General features: G+C 49.5%; 1 protein-coding gene across 1 annotated transcript; it reads right to left on the bottom strand.

Annotated features, from left to right (window-relative positions):
- Positions 1-715: 715 nt before the first annotated feature.
- Spring1 (SREBF pathway regulator in golgi 1) lies at positions 716-15,246 on the bottom strand. The gene is made up of 5 exons (XM_048342887.1): positions 15,043-15,246; positions 5,371-5,527; positions 4,850-5,001; positions 4,497-4,610; positions 716-2,481 (listed from the first exon to the last, which is right to left on the bottom strand). Exons 1-5 carry the CDS (start codon positions 15,151-15,153, stop codon positions 2,398-2,400), a joined length of 618 nt encoding a protein of 205 aa, XP_048198844.1. The 5' UTR covers positions 15,154-15,246; the 3' UTR covers positions 716-2,397.
- Between the last annotated feature and the right edge of the window lie 1,609 nt (positions 15,247-16,855).

Raw genomic sequence — 16,855 nt, 5'->3', positions numbered from 1 at the left:
CCTGCCCTCCACCTGTGGGGTGCTGGGAATACTTCCTCCCTCTAGCTGTGACAAGAATGCCTCCAGACATTTTCACAAGTTTAAGAAAATGTGAGCTACTTGCTCCAAAATATCACAGGACTGGAAATCCAAGGACGTAAGGCTTCATTCATGTAAAAATGCTCTTTACTAGCCCTTAGGAAAGGGAGAAAAAGACAGGCCACATCATAAAGAGGTGACTCACCATAGAAAACTGGTAAATAGCCAACCAAAACGTGCAAAAAATAATCAAACAGAAGTGAACACAGCACTTGTGTATTATTGCTCAACTTGCGGACAGACTTACATACAGGTGCAAAAAGCAAATCAAGTTTTACATGTGAGGAATATTACAATTAAAAGATAATTATAAAAAAAAAAAAAAGCTGGGGCATGGCTCATGTAGCCCTGGATTCAATCCCCAGTACTATCAAAGTAACGATACTAATATTAGCAATAACATAGACATAAATACAAATTTCAACACTGAAATCTTAGGAAAGTGTTTAAAAACAATCAACACAAGGCTACCCGAAGAATGGCGGAACTGGTGCTCTACCCACACTACTGTTGGGTTGGTAAAAATGGCCCAGGGAAGCCTGACACATCACACACACACACACACACACACACACACACACACACACACACACACACACACACACACACACACACACACACAGAGTCATGTGTTGCTTGTAGAAAAACCACAAGCCAGGGAAGCCTGACACATCTCACACACACACACACACACACACACACACACACACACACACACAGTCATGTGTTGCTTGTAGAAAAACCACAAGCTCAGGAAACAATGGCCTAGAGTGTTCCATGATGGTAGTAGATGATAGTGCCACTGTGTGGAGACTGAAACATCACATATGCACACAGCTGCTGTCTAGAAAAAGTCACAGGGGAAGGGGAAGTGGCCTAGGTGTGGTTTGAGGTCAGCCCGCCTTCTTCACACCCGTCTCAGGCCCCTCCTCTGCTCTGCATGCTTACAGCTCCCACCACAGCACAGCATGACACAAATGGAGGTGATGTTTGAGATGACCATTGGAGTCATCTTTCCAACATTCTACACCTTATGCACCCAAAGGGATTTCCAGTCGTTCCAGAACCTTTTCCTAAACTGCCAGAACGGTCACACAACACAATGAAAGGCCCTTGATTCTGGACACCATCCAGGAAGTGGGAGGCCAACGTGGGCAGGCAAGTAGGCAGGCCAGGGAGGCCAGGCCAAGTGCTAGAGGTAGCTTGCTAGTGTGGTCAATTCCCCAAATGGTGCCCGTGCCTGAAGCAAGTACAAAAATCCATACACCATGGCCAAATGAAACTGCTGTGGCTAGGTGTGCACCCTGTCCCGCATCTGGTGTGACACTGAAATCTACCCGCTTCTCCTAGGGCTGCTAGTGGACCTGGGCTGTGGCCTGAGTCACAGATGAACCCTTGTCTGGATTTCCTCGTTATCCCGCAGTGGGGACCCTGGAGGCCATACACCTCTTCCACGCAAGAGAGACAAGGCCTTTACAAGCCTTCCACAGTACTGCCCCGGGAGGCGAGCAGCACAAAGAATGAGTGTATAAGCAGGAGCTGGATGTCCCATATGGACCATGGCAGGACCAGGGGGACAGGCTACATGCACTGGGGTGGCCCAGGAAGGTGGGGACCCTGGAGATGTGTCCCCCTCCAAGTCCATAAGCCTAGCCTAACCCCAAGCAAAGCACTCCAGGCTTCAGAAGTGGGAGGACTGCTGGTCATTCCACCAGGATTCCAAATGACCAGCACCCTAAGGTGTGGATAGATGTAGGTGATGAGACATGGTTATGAGATTGTGCTCAAGGCTGACTCAAAATGTGAAAACACCACCAAAAATAACTACCACAAGAGAAGACCCACACTCTTGGGAGTAAGCCTTTCATAGGGTGGGGGGCACTTCACTCTTGCAACAACACAACACAAGAAAAGTGGTGACACAACCTCTGCATACACTGAGCTAGAACAGCAAGGCATTTCCTACACAAACACTGTATTTCCTCCATGACTCCAAAGAAGTCCAATAAATAATTGTACAGTGATGGCCCAATGGAGCCGGCCCCCGGTGATGGTCACAGGCCCCTGCAGGTGCCAAGGGCAGCAGGACCCCAGGGCAGTTGCGCTCCTTCCCTGATGGGCACTGCTGCAGGCTCCCTCGGCTTCACAGAAGAGCTCCAACATGTGGCCTAGCGAGGTGCTAAGCACCGCCACAGGAGGCCACAGGATGTGGCCCTCCCAATACCGTCCACTATGTCCTCGGGCAGTGGCCCAGCCTGGGCTGGGAAGTCTGGCTCCAGGCCTGAGTTCTGCAGACTCCATGTGCACACAGCCAGCCCATCAGGCGGGGAAGAGCTCGGGTGGGCTCTCTCCGTAGCAGTACTTCGCTATGGGGTCCCGGTACGTGTTCTCATGCTGCACGCTCTGTTGGCAAAAGAAGACAGGAGCGTGGTGAGGGACGACAGGGCAACCAGGTTCCCACCACACTCCCTGCAGGAGGCTGCCTACTCCACCTCCAAATGTGTGTATGCCTTCCCAGGAACTTTCTGGAACAAAGAGGGATGCTCTGCAGAGATGTTAACAAGGAACGTGAACACAGACTTCCAACTCCCTGAGGCTACCACTTCCTCTGTCCAGCAGGGAGCTTTCTAACCACCTGGAGGTCACCTAGGCAGCTCGAGACAACTACTTCTTCTCAAATTATCCAAAATAGACGAAGACCCAATGGGTGTTTGCACTCAGCCCAGCCCTTCAGAGACTAGAGATGCAGGTCAGATCCCTTCCAGGAAGCTCATACAGACTGGAAGGTAGGCATTAGGAGACACACCCTAAAACAGACTCAATTTTCAGCATCTTGTTTTCAGACAAGCAACTTGAGTTTTTGGCTAGTCAGGGGTTATAAATTGGCCTAGAACCAATGCTTAGTGACTGAAGTGTAAGTATTAATCCAACCCAGTCTTCTCCCTGGGCATGGCGGGGAGGACAGAATGGCACTTGGGAGTTCTCCATTCACAATAAAAAGATAAAATTGAAAAGTAGAGTAGCTCTGCCTAAGACCAGAAGGAAGTCCTGGGTTCTGTCGGCCTTTTCTGGTGCTTGTCAGAGGGGTGGGCAGGGTGTGAGTACGTGCTCGAGGTCAGCCTTTCCCATGCCCCTGCTGAAGTACATCCAGGCAGGAAGCTCTTCAGACAACTGAGACCATCGGGAACATCTCAGTGCTTTCAGGCATGTACTACATCCCTGAAAGACTCAAGGAGCCTGCCTGGGTGCTCTCAGAGCAACCCCAAGACACAGAAAGGGATCACAGGAACCTGGAAAAGAGCACAAGAGCTCCAAGGAATGGTGTATCTCAGACAAGGCCAGAAAAACTCTGGATATGCCAGAATGACTTAGGCAGGCGCTCTCAGTGGCAGGTGCATGGCAGTCTGCGCCTTCCCTAAAACGTGCCACATATCCTTTGGATCCTAAAGTAAACCACAACTCTGTCCCACTACAAACCACCACTTATTGTGAGCACAGCTGTTGGAAAGCCTCCATCAGCTTCCAGGCAGACAAGAAAGCACCTCTTAGGAGTCAGACTACCAGGGGCCACTGGACTTGGAAAGGTAATTTTACACTTGTAGTTAGAGGACAAGAAACACAACTGGTTAGGCCCTGACCTGTTGGGGATTCATCTTGGCCTTAAGGGGGGAAAGGCGATGAGAGCGCTCCAAGACGCCGCCCTTCCCCCACCCCTGGGGCAGTGTGGAAGTGAGCCACACCTATCTCCTTCTGGGTCCGGAACTAGAAGGGGTAGCTTTGAGACCATCCCCCACCTTGTGCCAGCGGAGCACACGTGCTCCCTTCTCCCTTTTCGAGGGCTTTGCCCAGAGGGCAGTACTATGGGAAGTGATGTTAGCCCATGAGGGAGGTCCTTGGGAGCTGCTCTTGGACGGACAAGCTCGCCAGCCTATCGCCAGCTCATGCTCAATCCTCGTCATCACTACTATATTACTGTGAGCCCCTCCCGAATAAACCGTATTGCTCTCCGAAGCATCTCCGAGATCCGTGTGTGCCTGGCTTCCTTGGTGGGTAAGGAGGGAGGAAAAGGGGATCTCGTTCAGCCACGTGCACTTTAGGCTTACCCGTGTCCCTTCGCTCAGGGGAGAGGGTGAAAAGGGGAGTCTGATAAGGGAGTAAGTAAGCTTAGCATCCCCGCACCAGGGGAGGTGAATCTAGCCCGGCACTGACCTAATGTAAATGCCTTACTCTCCAAATGCGGAAAACCCCATGCGAACAGCCAGAGTACTGTCACTCTACCAAAGCATCACCCAGCTTCACTGGAGCCCCTGCCTTCTCTCCTGCACCGTGTCCACGCCTTGCCTACCGGGTACTCGCTAGTTCTTGCCAGCAGCGGCTTGCGCCTCCCCCAGCTAGTGATGGTGCCCACCACTTCTCACCTGGGACGAGGTCCTGCACTTAGCCAAGCACAATTCGAAGTGGTCTTCCACTGCCATGAACAGGTTCTGGAAGGCCACTGCAGCCCGGTTGAGGAAGCGCTCCAGGAGAAGTTGCTATGGAAACCAAAGTTAGGAAGAATTCCAGGCCAAGGCAGCACAAGGCATGCTGGGGTATCCCTGGCTCCCTAAGAGGGGGTGGGGCGAGCATCATTATTCTCTGGACATGATTAGCACACAGTGGCCACTCAGCAGGCCCTGAGGCAGCTGCCCACTGTCTACAAAGCTCCTTCCTGAGTTCCACAATGAGGACGGCATCAGGGAAGAGCCCAGGGCAGGAGCACCTGGGATCATACCTTGCTGGGCTGCAGGCAGCACGAGACACAGTGCTCGTAGGCTCCACAGCAGCCGCTGGCCAGGCAGCCATCACAGCAGAACTGCTTCGTGCTGGGGACACTGGTGTCGCAACAGCCATTGGCCAGCAGGTTCTTCCTCTCACAGACATAGCCTGAAAGCAGAAAGAACCTTGGCATGAAACCAGCAGCCCAGGGCAGCCATACCAAAGGGCTAGAACACAAGAGAGGAAGATTCTCAAGATCGAAGAAGGCTGGGGCTGGGCGGGGCCTAGGGACAGGGCTAACTTAGCCCAGTCGATTGCAGGCAGGGGTAAATTGTCAGAGCTAGGAGGCAGGTCTCCATTCTGACCCTCTGTGGCGGAAGGGAACCTGGAACAAAGAGGCAGGCCTCAGAGGCAGATCTGAGAAGTGCTGGGAAATGGGAAGGGGACTGCACTGCAGATGGACCTTGATCAAGCCCAGGCTCCACAGACAGCCTACAGTGCTGTGCCGGTGCACTGTGGGAGGAAGGGCCTACGTACCCAGCTCATCCGTGATGAGGTGCTTGCCTTGAATGGAGTTACGGCACTGATTGCTCGGCCGGCTGCTGTTCCCCAGGTTAAACTGCACCTTCCATGGAATGGGCTGCTCGTGGTCTTGAACCTGGAGGAGACTCCGGTCTCTCACAGCCCGCTCCTCCTACGAGACAATGAGGTTAATGAGGTTAATTTGGCTCTCCTTACTATCTCACCAAGTCTCCTCAAAAGCACAGTGAGACCCCATTCATACTGAGAAGCTAGCATTCTCCTGACACAAGTGGCTTTGGAGCAAAGTCACCAACTAGCGGAACACAGCAGGAGGCTAGGGTGGTGCTCCCACTGGGTACCACAGGCCGGGCCCTGGAATGATATTCACATTATTTATAAATACGTAGAAAAGATTGTTCTTTAATTTGGAGGGAAAAGTTTTGACCTTTAAAAAATGTTGCCTTTCAATTCAGATACACAGCCAGGCACAGAAGCTCATCTTGGTAATCCGAGCTACCTGAGAAGGGGAAATAGGGGGATCACAGTTCCAGACCAGCCTAAGAGCTTAAACCCCAGCACTCTAAAATAAACAGGACACCAAACTTGAGAAATGGAAGAGGAAACTGCTTTGCGGTTGTGGGCAGGATGGTAATCAGACACAAGGGGGCCACAGTCCATCTGCACTGCCAGGCATGCTGGTGGCCGGCATACAGGGAACTACAGCAGGGCTGAGGCTGGAGCAGCATGGAGCACAGAAAGCCTCCAGGGTCTCCTGGGAGACAGGACTGCCCTGGGTAAGGCCTTACCCCTCCCAGCCTGGAAGCCAGGCCAGGCGGCCAGCAAACTCTCAAACTACCTTTCCAGAAAGGAACTAGAAAACAAGCCCCCACATGGGACAACCACCTCTGCTTCCAATTATTTCAGGAAAACAACCCAATTACACAACACCATCCCAAAGGCTTTCGTGTGAGTTAAGCGTCCCCCGTTCCAACAAAGTTCTAGGATGTTCATCACTGAGAAAGGCCTGGCGAGTCTTTCTTTTTCTGAAGCAAAAGAAATCTAAAGCAACATTTCTATACCAAAAAAAAGGAAAGAAATGAACTTTATAGTTACTAAAGTTTCTTTAAGAAAGTAATCTGGAAAGAGCAATTAATATTTAAAATATGCAAATATAGTGCTTGAGCACTGGTGTACAAGACACCCAGGAAAGTTTACCACAACAGTGTTTAACTGGGAGGGAAAAGCTGGTTAGGCTGAGGACAGGGAAATGACTAGATATGGCACAGACCGCTGTACCAGCCCTTGACCCAAAAGACACCCTTGCTCTTGAGGAGCAGGCCCAACCACATGCAAATCAGCTACATGCGGGGCTCAAAACAGCCTCCGGAGGCCACACCCACTTGCCAAAACCTCTGTGGACGAGGCCTGCAGGCCAAGATGCTGCAAGTCCCTAACTTTAATCAATAGCCGGGCTGACACCACTAGATGTCTGTAGTGTGCTAAGCAGGAAAGCCAGGTGCGGAATAATGTGCACATGCTATATATGCAGCTATAGTTACGGTAATGTATACCCACAACTGAGAAAGGAAGCAAATGACAGGCTGTGACTACACCCTGGGAGTGACAAATGATGACTGAAATCATCCTCAAGGCCATGTGCCAGCAGCTCACACCTATAATCTTGAGTCTGACAGGATTGCAGTTCGAAGGCAGGAAAAAGTTCTTGAGAGTCCATCTCACACCAGAGCTGGGCCTGGTGGCATACACCTGCTATCCTAGCCATGACCAGAAGCCTAAGATAGGCAGATTACAGCCCAGGTGGGAAGCAAGACCCTACGTAAGTAATAACCTCACTATCTCAAGAGCACAAAAAGAGGGCTAGAGGCATGGTTAGGCAGTAGAACATCTGCCTGGCAAGCATAAGTCCTAAGTTCAAACTCCAAACCCACAAAAAAAGAAAAAAGAAAAAAATTTTCAATCATTTTCTGGGTATCCTTAATTTAGCATAAACTACAACAACAACCTATGCTTACTATTATCAACAGGAGAAACTAAGCAAAGGGTCTACACTGTAGACTCTACAGGTAATGTACCATTCTTGTAACATTTCTATAAAACTGTAATTGTCCCAAAATAGAGGGAGAAGAAGCATAGCTCAGGTGGTGGGAGCCAATGAGCATAAAGTGAATTCCAGCGTCAGGCAAAAAAAAAAAGAGGTTTATTTAAAAGAAGCATGATTACCAACACTGAAGAAATTACCTACAAACCCATCACTGAAGTGTTTGTTTTGCATATTAACTTCTGATCTGTTTGTACCACAAATTAAACTCTGTATACTCACTGTTATACTCACAAATTACTGAGTGTTTTACACTCAGCCCTGCTTGACACTGAGCTGTAAGACACTCTCCAGCACCACCATGGCCCAGATCCTCACGTTTATAGGGCTGTGGACTAGCCCATGGTACTGATGAGCCATCACTTAATAATGTCCCTCCTTAGCAACATTAGGCCCCAGGTTTCTGTATCATAGGTGGGAATGCAACTAAATGAGAGCCTTTTAAAAATTCTCTTGTAGCCAAGCATCAGGGGCTCATACCTGTAATACTAGCTACCCAGGAGGCTGAGATCTGAGGATTGCAGTTCAAAGCCAGCATGGGCAGAAAAGTCCCAGTGAGATTCTTATCTCCAATTAACCACTCAAAAACCAGAAGTGTTGTGACTCAAGTGGCAGAGTGCTAGCTTTGAGCACAGAGAGGCTCCAGGACAGCTCCCCCCACCCCCCGAAAGAAAAAAAATATCTTGGACAATTTATGAGTTAAATACTAGATTGTGTCAGATAACTTCTCAGAAGTTTTACTTACCATTTGTAATACTACCAGCATTTGCGTAATAGTGATCACAAATCCTTCTTTCTTTTACCACAACCCCTTCTTTGCCAAATGCAAAACCATCCTGAAAGTGGCTTTCATTTCTACTCTACCCTCTTTCTTTTTTTTCTTTTGCCAGTCCTGGAGCTTGGATTCAGGGCCTGAGCACTGTCCCTGGCTTCTTTTTGCTCAAGGCTAGCACTGTGCCACTTGAGCCATAGCACCACTTTTGGCCCTTTTCTATATATGTGGTGGTGAGGAATGGAACCCAGGGCTTCAAGCACTCTTGCCACTAGGCCATATTCCCAGCCCTCTACTCTGCTCTCTTTGTTTCTCTTAAAGACTGGCACTAGCTGGCACAGGGTGGTAATTCAAAAACAACATGTGCAGTTGGTCCTCAGCACCAGAGGCGGCGCTGAACGCACCGTCAAGGGAAAGGAAACAAATCACTCAGGTGCCCACTGCCTAACTACCTGTAAATGCCTCCTCACTGCTCTGCTGGGATCCAGTAAGCTCGCTGCATAATCAAGCTGTATGTGAACTCAGCTGAGCTGCAAATGCTACTGTGGATAAACTAATACCCATAGACTATTGGGTACAGAGATCATCGGAGGGCAGTAAACAGGCTCTCAGCAAGAGGTTGAAAGTGCTCCTTCCCAAGGGCACAATGCCTATGTGCCTCTGATGTACCCTTCTGGCTGGCAGAGTCTAGGGAACGCTGAGAATATTCCTCCATCAGAGGAGAGCTCTAAACTCTCCCGTTTGCACCACATGGGTGAAGTGTCTGCATTGTGAGGGATTTTTGCAAAGTGCTAAGGACAGAGACAAGGAGGTCAGTTTCTCTTGGCCAAGTCAAGTTCTCTCAGCACCTGTGGCTAGGAAGCATGCACCGCATCAGTGCAGGCAGATGCTATGGGGCATCCACCTGGGAGGGGCGCAAGGGGGCAAAGGAGCAGAGCTCGGTGAGGAGACACTGGAATGGTTGCTTGCCCAAGGCCCCCTATCTATAAAGGTGCATTACTAACCTGGCTGTGTATTTTCCAGGGTTACCATGGGGGTCAAAGGCAATAAATGTCCTTGTGTTGTGTGAGCAGTAAAGCATCAGGCACTTCTGTGACTCAAAGGAGTACTATAAGCCCCCCCCAGCCACCTCCCCGCCCCCCCAAAAAAGTAAGAGGAGATAAGGGCTCTGGCTGGCCTGCCTGATGATAGAAAAGAGGCACCATGGCTCAACTATGTGAAGACACCCCGCAGGAAAGCTGGCAGGAGGAATCTAGGCCCCATGGGCAGAGCAGGGTGACCAGTCTCCAGCCTCTTTCACACCCTCCCCCTGGAAATCAGAGCAAAAACAAAGCAACAAGTCAGATTAGCAACCGTCTCTTAGGATTTACTACACTTCACTGGAGGCAATGTCTAAGTGGGCACCAATTTACATACGTAATTACTTTCAAGCTTTTGGGAGTTATGCAAATGGCCCTGAGCTGCACCATGGGAATGCTGGAGGACATTGGTTAAGGCAGAGGAGAGGCTAGCCAGGACTCTCTCGCTCCAACCCTGGGGTCTCACTCCATGACATTATCCTGGGTTATTGTTTGTATCATAAATCATATCTGAAATCACCTTGTTTTTGTCTTTTTCCCAGGCATGCAAGAGGGGACTTGGCAAGCTTGGTTCCAGGCTCTGACTCCAACATTCAATATCCAGCAGTATGCCTGGCCTACAGGTGCCCCTCCACACCTGCTGTGGAACCCAGTACCCTAACCACGGGAACCCTGGGCACCTGGAACTGTTCATCATCCCCAGGTGGTAGATGGCCAAGACTGAAGTCTCATAGTCTATAGCAAAGGCAAGGACAGACATGAGCCCTCAGCCAGCACGGGCCAACGTTTTGTCCCAGGCCCCTCTCACACTTGCACACTACTGTGCTTAGGTGACTCGTGACTGCTAGCCTTGAGCAAAAGACGTTCAGGGACAGTGCCCATGCCCTGAATTCAAGCCCCAAGAACGGGAAAAAAAAAAAAATCAAAACATAAACTCCCAACGTACTTACTTTAAATCAAGCTTTTATTCACTACAAAATGATAATGAACTTCTGATATGTTAGCACTTTTTTTTTTTTTGGTTAGTTGTGGGGCTTGAACTCAGGGCCTGGGTGCCATCCCTGAGCTCTTCCACTCAAGGCTAGCACTCTACCACTTTGAGCCATAGGACCACTTCTGCTTTTCTGGTGGTTAAATGGAGATTAAAGTCTTGTGGCCTTTCTTGCCTGGGCTGGCTTTGAACCACTATCCTCAAGATCTCAGCAGCCTGGGTAGCTAGGATTATAGGTGTGAGTCACCAGGGCGCCAGCTATCAGCACCTTTTTTGTGAAAAAAAATATGGCTTCCAAAAAACAACTTAGTGAGAAAAGGGGCCCTTCTTTGCTACTGCTGAGAATCTCTGCAATGTTTGGCTGAGCTCCTGGGGGTGGCTTTGCATTCAGTCTGTCCTCTCTGCTGTTCAGGTTGAGGCATGGGAGGAAGTCCCCCTTTTGCAGTGATGGAGCTGAGTAGGTCGGGGCTGTAACAGCCATGGTGGAAGATGATATTCACCACACTGGACACCAAAAGCCAGACATATGGGTTCTTACAAGTTCACCACAAAACAGCGCCAAGCCTGGAGAAAGAAAACAGCTCCACAGTTCCTCAGAAAGCTAAAGAGGTTTAACTACTGACCCAGCAAGTCCACCCTTAGGTATGGACCCAAGAGGTACAAAAGCGTGGGCACCGACAACCTGGAATCCACCAGACATCCATCCTGACAGATGCACAGAACATGGCAGATGTTCACAACCGGGACACAAAAGTTCTGATCCGCTGGGCACCGGTGGCTCACACCTGTAATCCTAGCTACTCAAGAGGCTGAGATCTGATTGCAGTTTGAAGCCAGCCCAGGCAGGAAAGTCCATGAGACTCTTATCTCCAATTAACTACCACAAAACCAGAAGTAGTGCTGTGGCTAAAAGTAGTGAAGAACTAGCCTTGAGTGAAAGAGCTCAGGGATGGCACCCAGGTCCTGAGTTCAAGCCCCTCGAATGGAAAAAAAAAAAGTTCTGATCCATGTAATGCCTGGCTGAATCCCAAAAGCATGAGCCAACTGGAAGATGCCAGTCATAAAAGACCACATATTCAGGACAATGGCTATATCCAATACCCAGAATGCACAAACCTACAGCAACTATCCAGTTGCAATTGCTTAGAACTGGGGGGAAGGGTGTGTGTGTGCAGAGTTAGAAAGTTCATCAAAATGTTCTATCTAATACTTGACTGAAGGTGGCCAGCCAACTATGATTTTCTTAGAACTACTGAATGGTAAATGTAAAGTGAGTTGATATAATTAAACAAACATGAATTGCCTCAAAAAAGCTTACCAAACACTTCAGAATTTGGCCTTGAAACCATATCATAGAATTTTCCCTGCACTGTTGCAGTAAAATCTACAAATCTGTCTTACGCTGTGAACAGATCTTAAGCAGATCAGCCAAATATGGACACATTTTCATTACACATTATCAAAAAAGTCGTATTTGTTAATACCACGAGTGATCTAATGGGAAAGGCTTTAGGTGATGGGGAGTTAACACACTTGGAAGAGCAAATACTTTTTCGAAAATTCTAATCTTCACTTGAAAGCTTGAATTTTGCCTTTGCCAACAAGTAATGTCAGATGTTTCTGTAAAGCAACAAGCTCGCTTCAGTAGTCTTCAGGCAATTATCTTCTACATGGCCAATTCTGAACAACTACAGTTATTTGGCTTAATCTCTCAGGTAAATGGGGTGCTCCTTGGAAAAGCTGCCAAACTCAACTGCCAAATGCTCTTCTTGCTCAAATCAATATCACACTTAATTTTCTTTTACTTTTTTTTTTTTGGTGGTAGTGGTACTGGAGTAGGAATTCAGGGCTCCCTGCTTGCTAGGCAGGTATTGTACCATTTGAATCACACCTCCAGCTCTTTTTTGCCCTGTCAGGATGCATGCCTAGACCACAATCTACCTATTTTCTGCTTCCTGCCACAAGCAGGATAACAGGTGTCTAATATCACACCTAGTTTCTTCCAGAGATGAAGTCTCAAGGACTTTCAAAAGAGCCCTGCATTTGCTTTGATGCTGTCATGGATGTCAGTCATCTCATGGGGAAAATGACCTATCTGAGCAATGATACACACAGTAGGGTCACAGATCAGTGCTTCCTGATGAAGAGGAAATAGATCAAGAGATATTTACAAAGTAAGAATTTTGGTAACAGTTTTGGAGCTTCCCAATCATTCCACCACTATCACCCAGAAACATTACAGTTATGGATCACAAGTTGAAAAAGACAGTCATCAAATGAAGGTGGTATGCTGAAGTTCTTAAAATATGACTATAGGACAGGGCAGAATCAGTAGTGTCAGAGCCAGGAATGGAAAAGTAGTGGGAGGATGGCAGACTGAGGAGAAAGAAAGTCAGCCCACGAAAAGATACTTGTTGGTAAAGGGACTGGCAGTACTCATGGGCCGGAGGGTCTATGAATGAGATACATAGGTTTCTGTTCTCAAGAAAATTCAAAGATGGGGTGAGGTGAGACAGATAAACAAGAAAATGAACGACAAATGTGTTTAGTTAGTGGTTCCCACTATAAAGCTTATGGGCAAGGAATGTGCATCGGGTCACCAAGCATGGCTCGAGTCACCAGTTACGGTCAGTTAGCCAAGTTAAATGACAAACAAAAACAAAAACAGATGTCAGAGTGCAATCTGGAGTTTCATCTGTACTGTATAACCAAAACTCAAAGAATTACACCTAGGGCAGTACCATGCTCCTGACCAGCTTAAAGACCATCACTCCCTGCTGGGCTACTGCAGCAGTCCAGGCAAGAGTGGATACTGGCCTGGCCTAGGGAGGAAGGCAGGAGAAATGAACAGATACAGATACCTGCAGAGACACAGTCAATATTTTGGGTGAATGGAATGATACAAAGAAAAGAATGACATACCTGTGATTTGAACTGTCCAATGACCAGTAACAGTGCCACTTAGACTAGGAAGACTGAGGAAGAGCAAGCCGTGGAAGAATCAAGAGTTCTGTTTTCACTCAACATGGTGGTGCTCACCTGCAATCCCAGCACCAAGGAGGCAAAGAGAGGAGAGCCTGAAACCAGCCTAGGACATGGTAAGGTCCAGGCCAGCCTGAGATACACAGTGAAACCTGTTCTCAAAAACATGCAGGCACTGGGGATGTAGCTCAGTGCTGGAGCACTTGTCCAGCATGCACCAGGGCCCTGGGTTCTATCCCCAGCACCACAAAGGAGGGGTGGGAGGAATTCTGTTGTGACCAAGAATGAAACCCAAACACATCAAGAGATAGCAGAAGGTTGGCAGCCAGGGGCTGGGGAGGGAAGGATGGGGAGTGGCTGTGAATGGGGTGGGGTTTGACAAGAAATCTCTGAGCTGCTGTGGTGGGAGTGATGGCTGCACAACATTAGGAATACATTTTTTCATCACAGGTAAGAAAATAAATTGTATGAGTTCACCTTCAAAAAGTTTTGAGGAGGGCTGGGAATATGGCCTAGTGGTAAAGTGCTCGCCTCGTATACATGAAGCCCTGGGTTCGATTCCTCAGCACCACATATATGGAAAAAAGCTGGAATTGATGCTGTGGCTTGAGGTAGAGTGCTAGCCTTGAGCAAAAAGAAGCCAGAGACAGTGCTCAGTCCCCCAGTTCACGCCCCAGGACTGGCAACAAAAACAAAACAAAAACAAACAAAAAGGCTAAGGACTGGCAAAATAAATAAATAAACAATAATTTAAAAAAAAGTTTTGAGGAATAAAAAGTCAAGTAAGTAATTAGGGGAACTGGAGGCATCCTAACCAGGTTAGACAGAAGTTATAAATTGGGGAAATGAATAGCTTGTGCTGGTTATTGACCCTGCTAGAAATCACACAGAGAAGACAGAGTGGAGGCCAGAGGACCCAGGTCCAGCCCAAAGCACTCACTGGCCCACCAGATCCAGAAGCCGTGCCCAGGACTGAGGGGGAGTGTCACATGATTACCCACACACGGAGCCTCCCCCGTTTACTCACCAACACTGGGCCTCCCTGTCAGTCCAAGGTGGCAGGTGGACACAATCTCAGTCCTCTTTCCATAGAGTCCCCCACAATCTGCTTCAATTAGAGGCGTATTTATGGGCACTCTTCTAATTTCTTTTGGTCGGTGGTGGGACTTGAACTCAGGGCCTGGGCGCTGGTCCCTGGGCTCTATTTGCTCAAGACTCGTGGTCTGCCACTTTTAACCACATCTTATTGGAGATAGGACTTTTCTGCCAGGGGTTGGCTTCGAACCGCGATCCTCAGATCTCAGCCTCCAGAGTAGCTAGGATGACAGGCGCGAACGCCCGGCTCGTGTCTATCTTTTCTTTGAACCTGACCTTGCGAGTGAAAACTTCTAAAACCTCCATCAGAGCAGCGGTACCACCCAGGCTTCAGGGGCACCCTGGGAGGGGCGGGGGTGTTGGCGCTGAAGTCGGGGCTTCGGAACAAGCCTTGGGGTACCAACGCCCATGAAGGCGTGGAGTCCTCGATGCAGGAGGATCAAAGGGTGGGGAGGGCAGAGGTGCGAGTCACCCGGGTACCCTCAAACGTAAACAGCGGGCGGCTCCGAGGACGATCGCACCCGGAGGGCCCGAGGTCACGGTTCGCGCCCCGGCTGTGCCCGAGCCTAGCACCGCCTTCCCGGCCCCGGCCCAGTGAGTCGGGCAGGGTCCCCCCCCCCCCCGCGACCCCCGGCGGCCATTCACTGACCTGCTTGAAGGTGCTGCCGAGGAAGTAGACGAGCGAGAGCCCGAAGACCAGCGCGAGCACCCACCGCTTCCGCAGCAGCCGGCGCCACACCATGGCCGCCAGGTTCACCATCCCGGCGCCGACCCCGCGGCATGGCCCCTCACGCCCACCGCGCGCTGCGCCTCAGCCCCCCACGCCGCGCCCCGCCGGGCGACCAGCAGTCCAGCCAGCTCCCGGCAGCCGGTGCGCGCCGCCCCACGTGATCCGCTCCGGGCCCCAGCCCCGCCTCAGCCCCGTTCGCGTCATCACTCCCGCCCTCATCCTACCAGGCTTCTTCTCTATTGGGCTTTGAAAAGAGGCGCCTTCCTATTGGTTAAATCTTGAGAAAAGGGGCGGGAATCTGTGGTCGGGTCCTAGCACTCGGGCACGCAAACCTGACCTCAATCCAACTGGAGGCCGGAAGCACTCGGAAGTCACGTGACGTTGCGGCCCGGCCGGTGATTGGCTAGGCTGGAGGTGACTGCGCGGCTGTGATTGCTGAATTGTCCCGGCCAGGTAAAGTGAGAACGCGGTGTACCCCTTCGGTGTGGTCCCCCCTAGGGTCCTGTCGTTGCCGTTCTAAGGCGTTTTGCATGTCGTGTTGGTTGCACGGACGGGAAGCGCTCGCGGCTTCGGATCCCTAGTGCATCTGTCTGCGGGAGATGCTCTCCGCTGGCATTGCGCTGCCATCACATAGCTGCCCAGGGGCCCCGAACCACGGGTCTCCCTGTGGTCCTCCGTAGGGAGAAGAGGGTTGAAAGACGGTCCATTCAATTATCCAGATACATTCTGCATGCAAAAAAAAAAAAAACCAATTCTGTAATGGGAGAATAATACAGGGCCCGCTACCAACAGAGTCGTGGGCATTTGATTCGGGGTATTGTGTCTGATTTATGCACGGAAATGTTAGGATGCTGCATTTTATTTCCCCCAATGAATTGTAAGTGATGGAGACAGTGGATGGAGAGGAATTATTAAACTAGATTGAGAGTTCTTTGGAAAAATTTTCATACAGTGGGCTTGCTTTTATATAGGAAGGTGGTGAGACACACCCACACACCACTTGCCCGTAGATGAGTGCAGTGCATCAGACTCATTTCTTAGCTAATTTTCTGGAAAAGACTCTCAGCTGGCAAGTGGTCTCTATTTGGTGCCCCTAAGACTGTTCAGGATTAGGAAGCTTCTCAGTGGTCAGTGGTATCATCTTGAGCTAACAAATAGTCAGTGGTCCTGTACAGAAAACATCCCAGATGGCTAAACCCATTCATGAGAAGTATGGCCTTTATTTCTTCCCAGGGGGGAGAGAACAAGGGATCTAGGGAAAGGAAACTGGGAGACACATAGATGTTTTTACTTATTGAATAGTTGAGTGCTGTCTGTGGGAGGCAAGGTTATTATTATTATTATTAATATATTTTTTTTTGGCCAGTCCTGGGCTTGGACTCAGGGCCTGAGCACTGTCCCTGACTTCTTTTTGCTCAAGGCTAGCACTCGGCCACTTAAGCCACAGCGCCACTTCTGGCCGTTTTCTATATATGTGGTGCTGGGGAATCGAACCCAGGGCTTCAGCTATACGAGGCAAGCACTGTTGCCACTAGGCCATATTCCCAGCCCGGGAGGCAAGGTTATGAATGCTTGGACAGAGGGAGAAACTGGATAGACAGAATCCATGTTTTTAATTTGTCATTTATATTCAGTGGGAGGGTAGGTCACAAATAAACATACTTGCAAATAACTTGTAAATGTTGTAAAGGAATAAAATAGGGTGATGTAAGACATGATCAAGAGGTTGGTT

This window comes from Perognathus longimembris, chromosome 3 (genome assembly GCF_023159225.1).
Source record: "Perognathus longimembris pacificus isolate PPM17 chromosome 3, ASM2315922v1, whole genome shotgun sequence".
NCBI lineage: Eukaryota > Metazoa > Chordata > Mammalia > Rodentia > Heteromyidae > Perognathus > Perognathus longimembris.
Note: the sequence above shows the minus strand (reverse complement) of the source record. Positions and strands in the feature narration are given on the sequence as shown.

Coding starts and splice junctions, on each gene's coding strand:
- Spring1 (XM_048342887.1), bottom strand. CDS start 15,153: ATGGTGAACCTGGCGGCCATGGTGTGGCGCCGGCTGCTGCGGAAGCGG. Junction 4,611..4,849: donor GCTGCCTGCAGCCCAGCAAG/GTATGATCCCAG, acceptor TGGTTTCCATAG/CAACTTCTCCTGGAGCGCTT. Junction 2,482..4,496: donor AGTGCAGGACCTCGTCCCAG/GTGAGAAGTGGT, acceptor TTTTGCCAACAG/AGCGTGCAGCATGAGAACAC.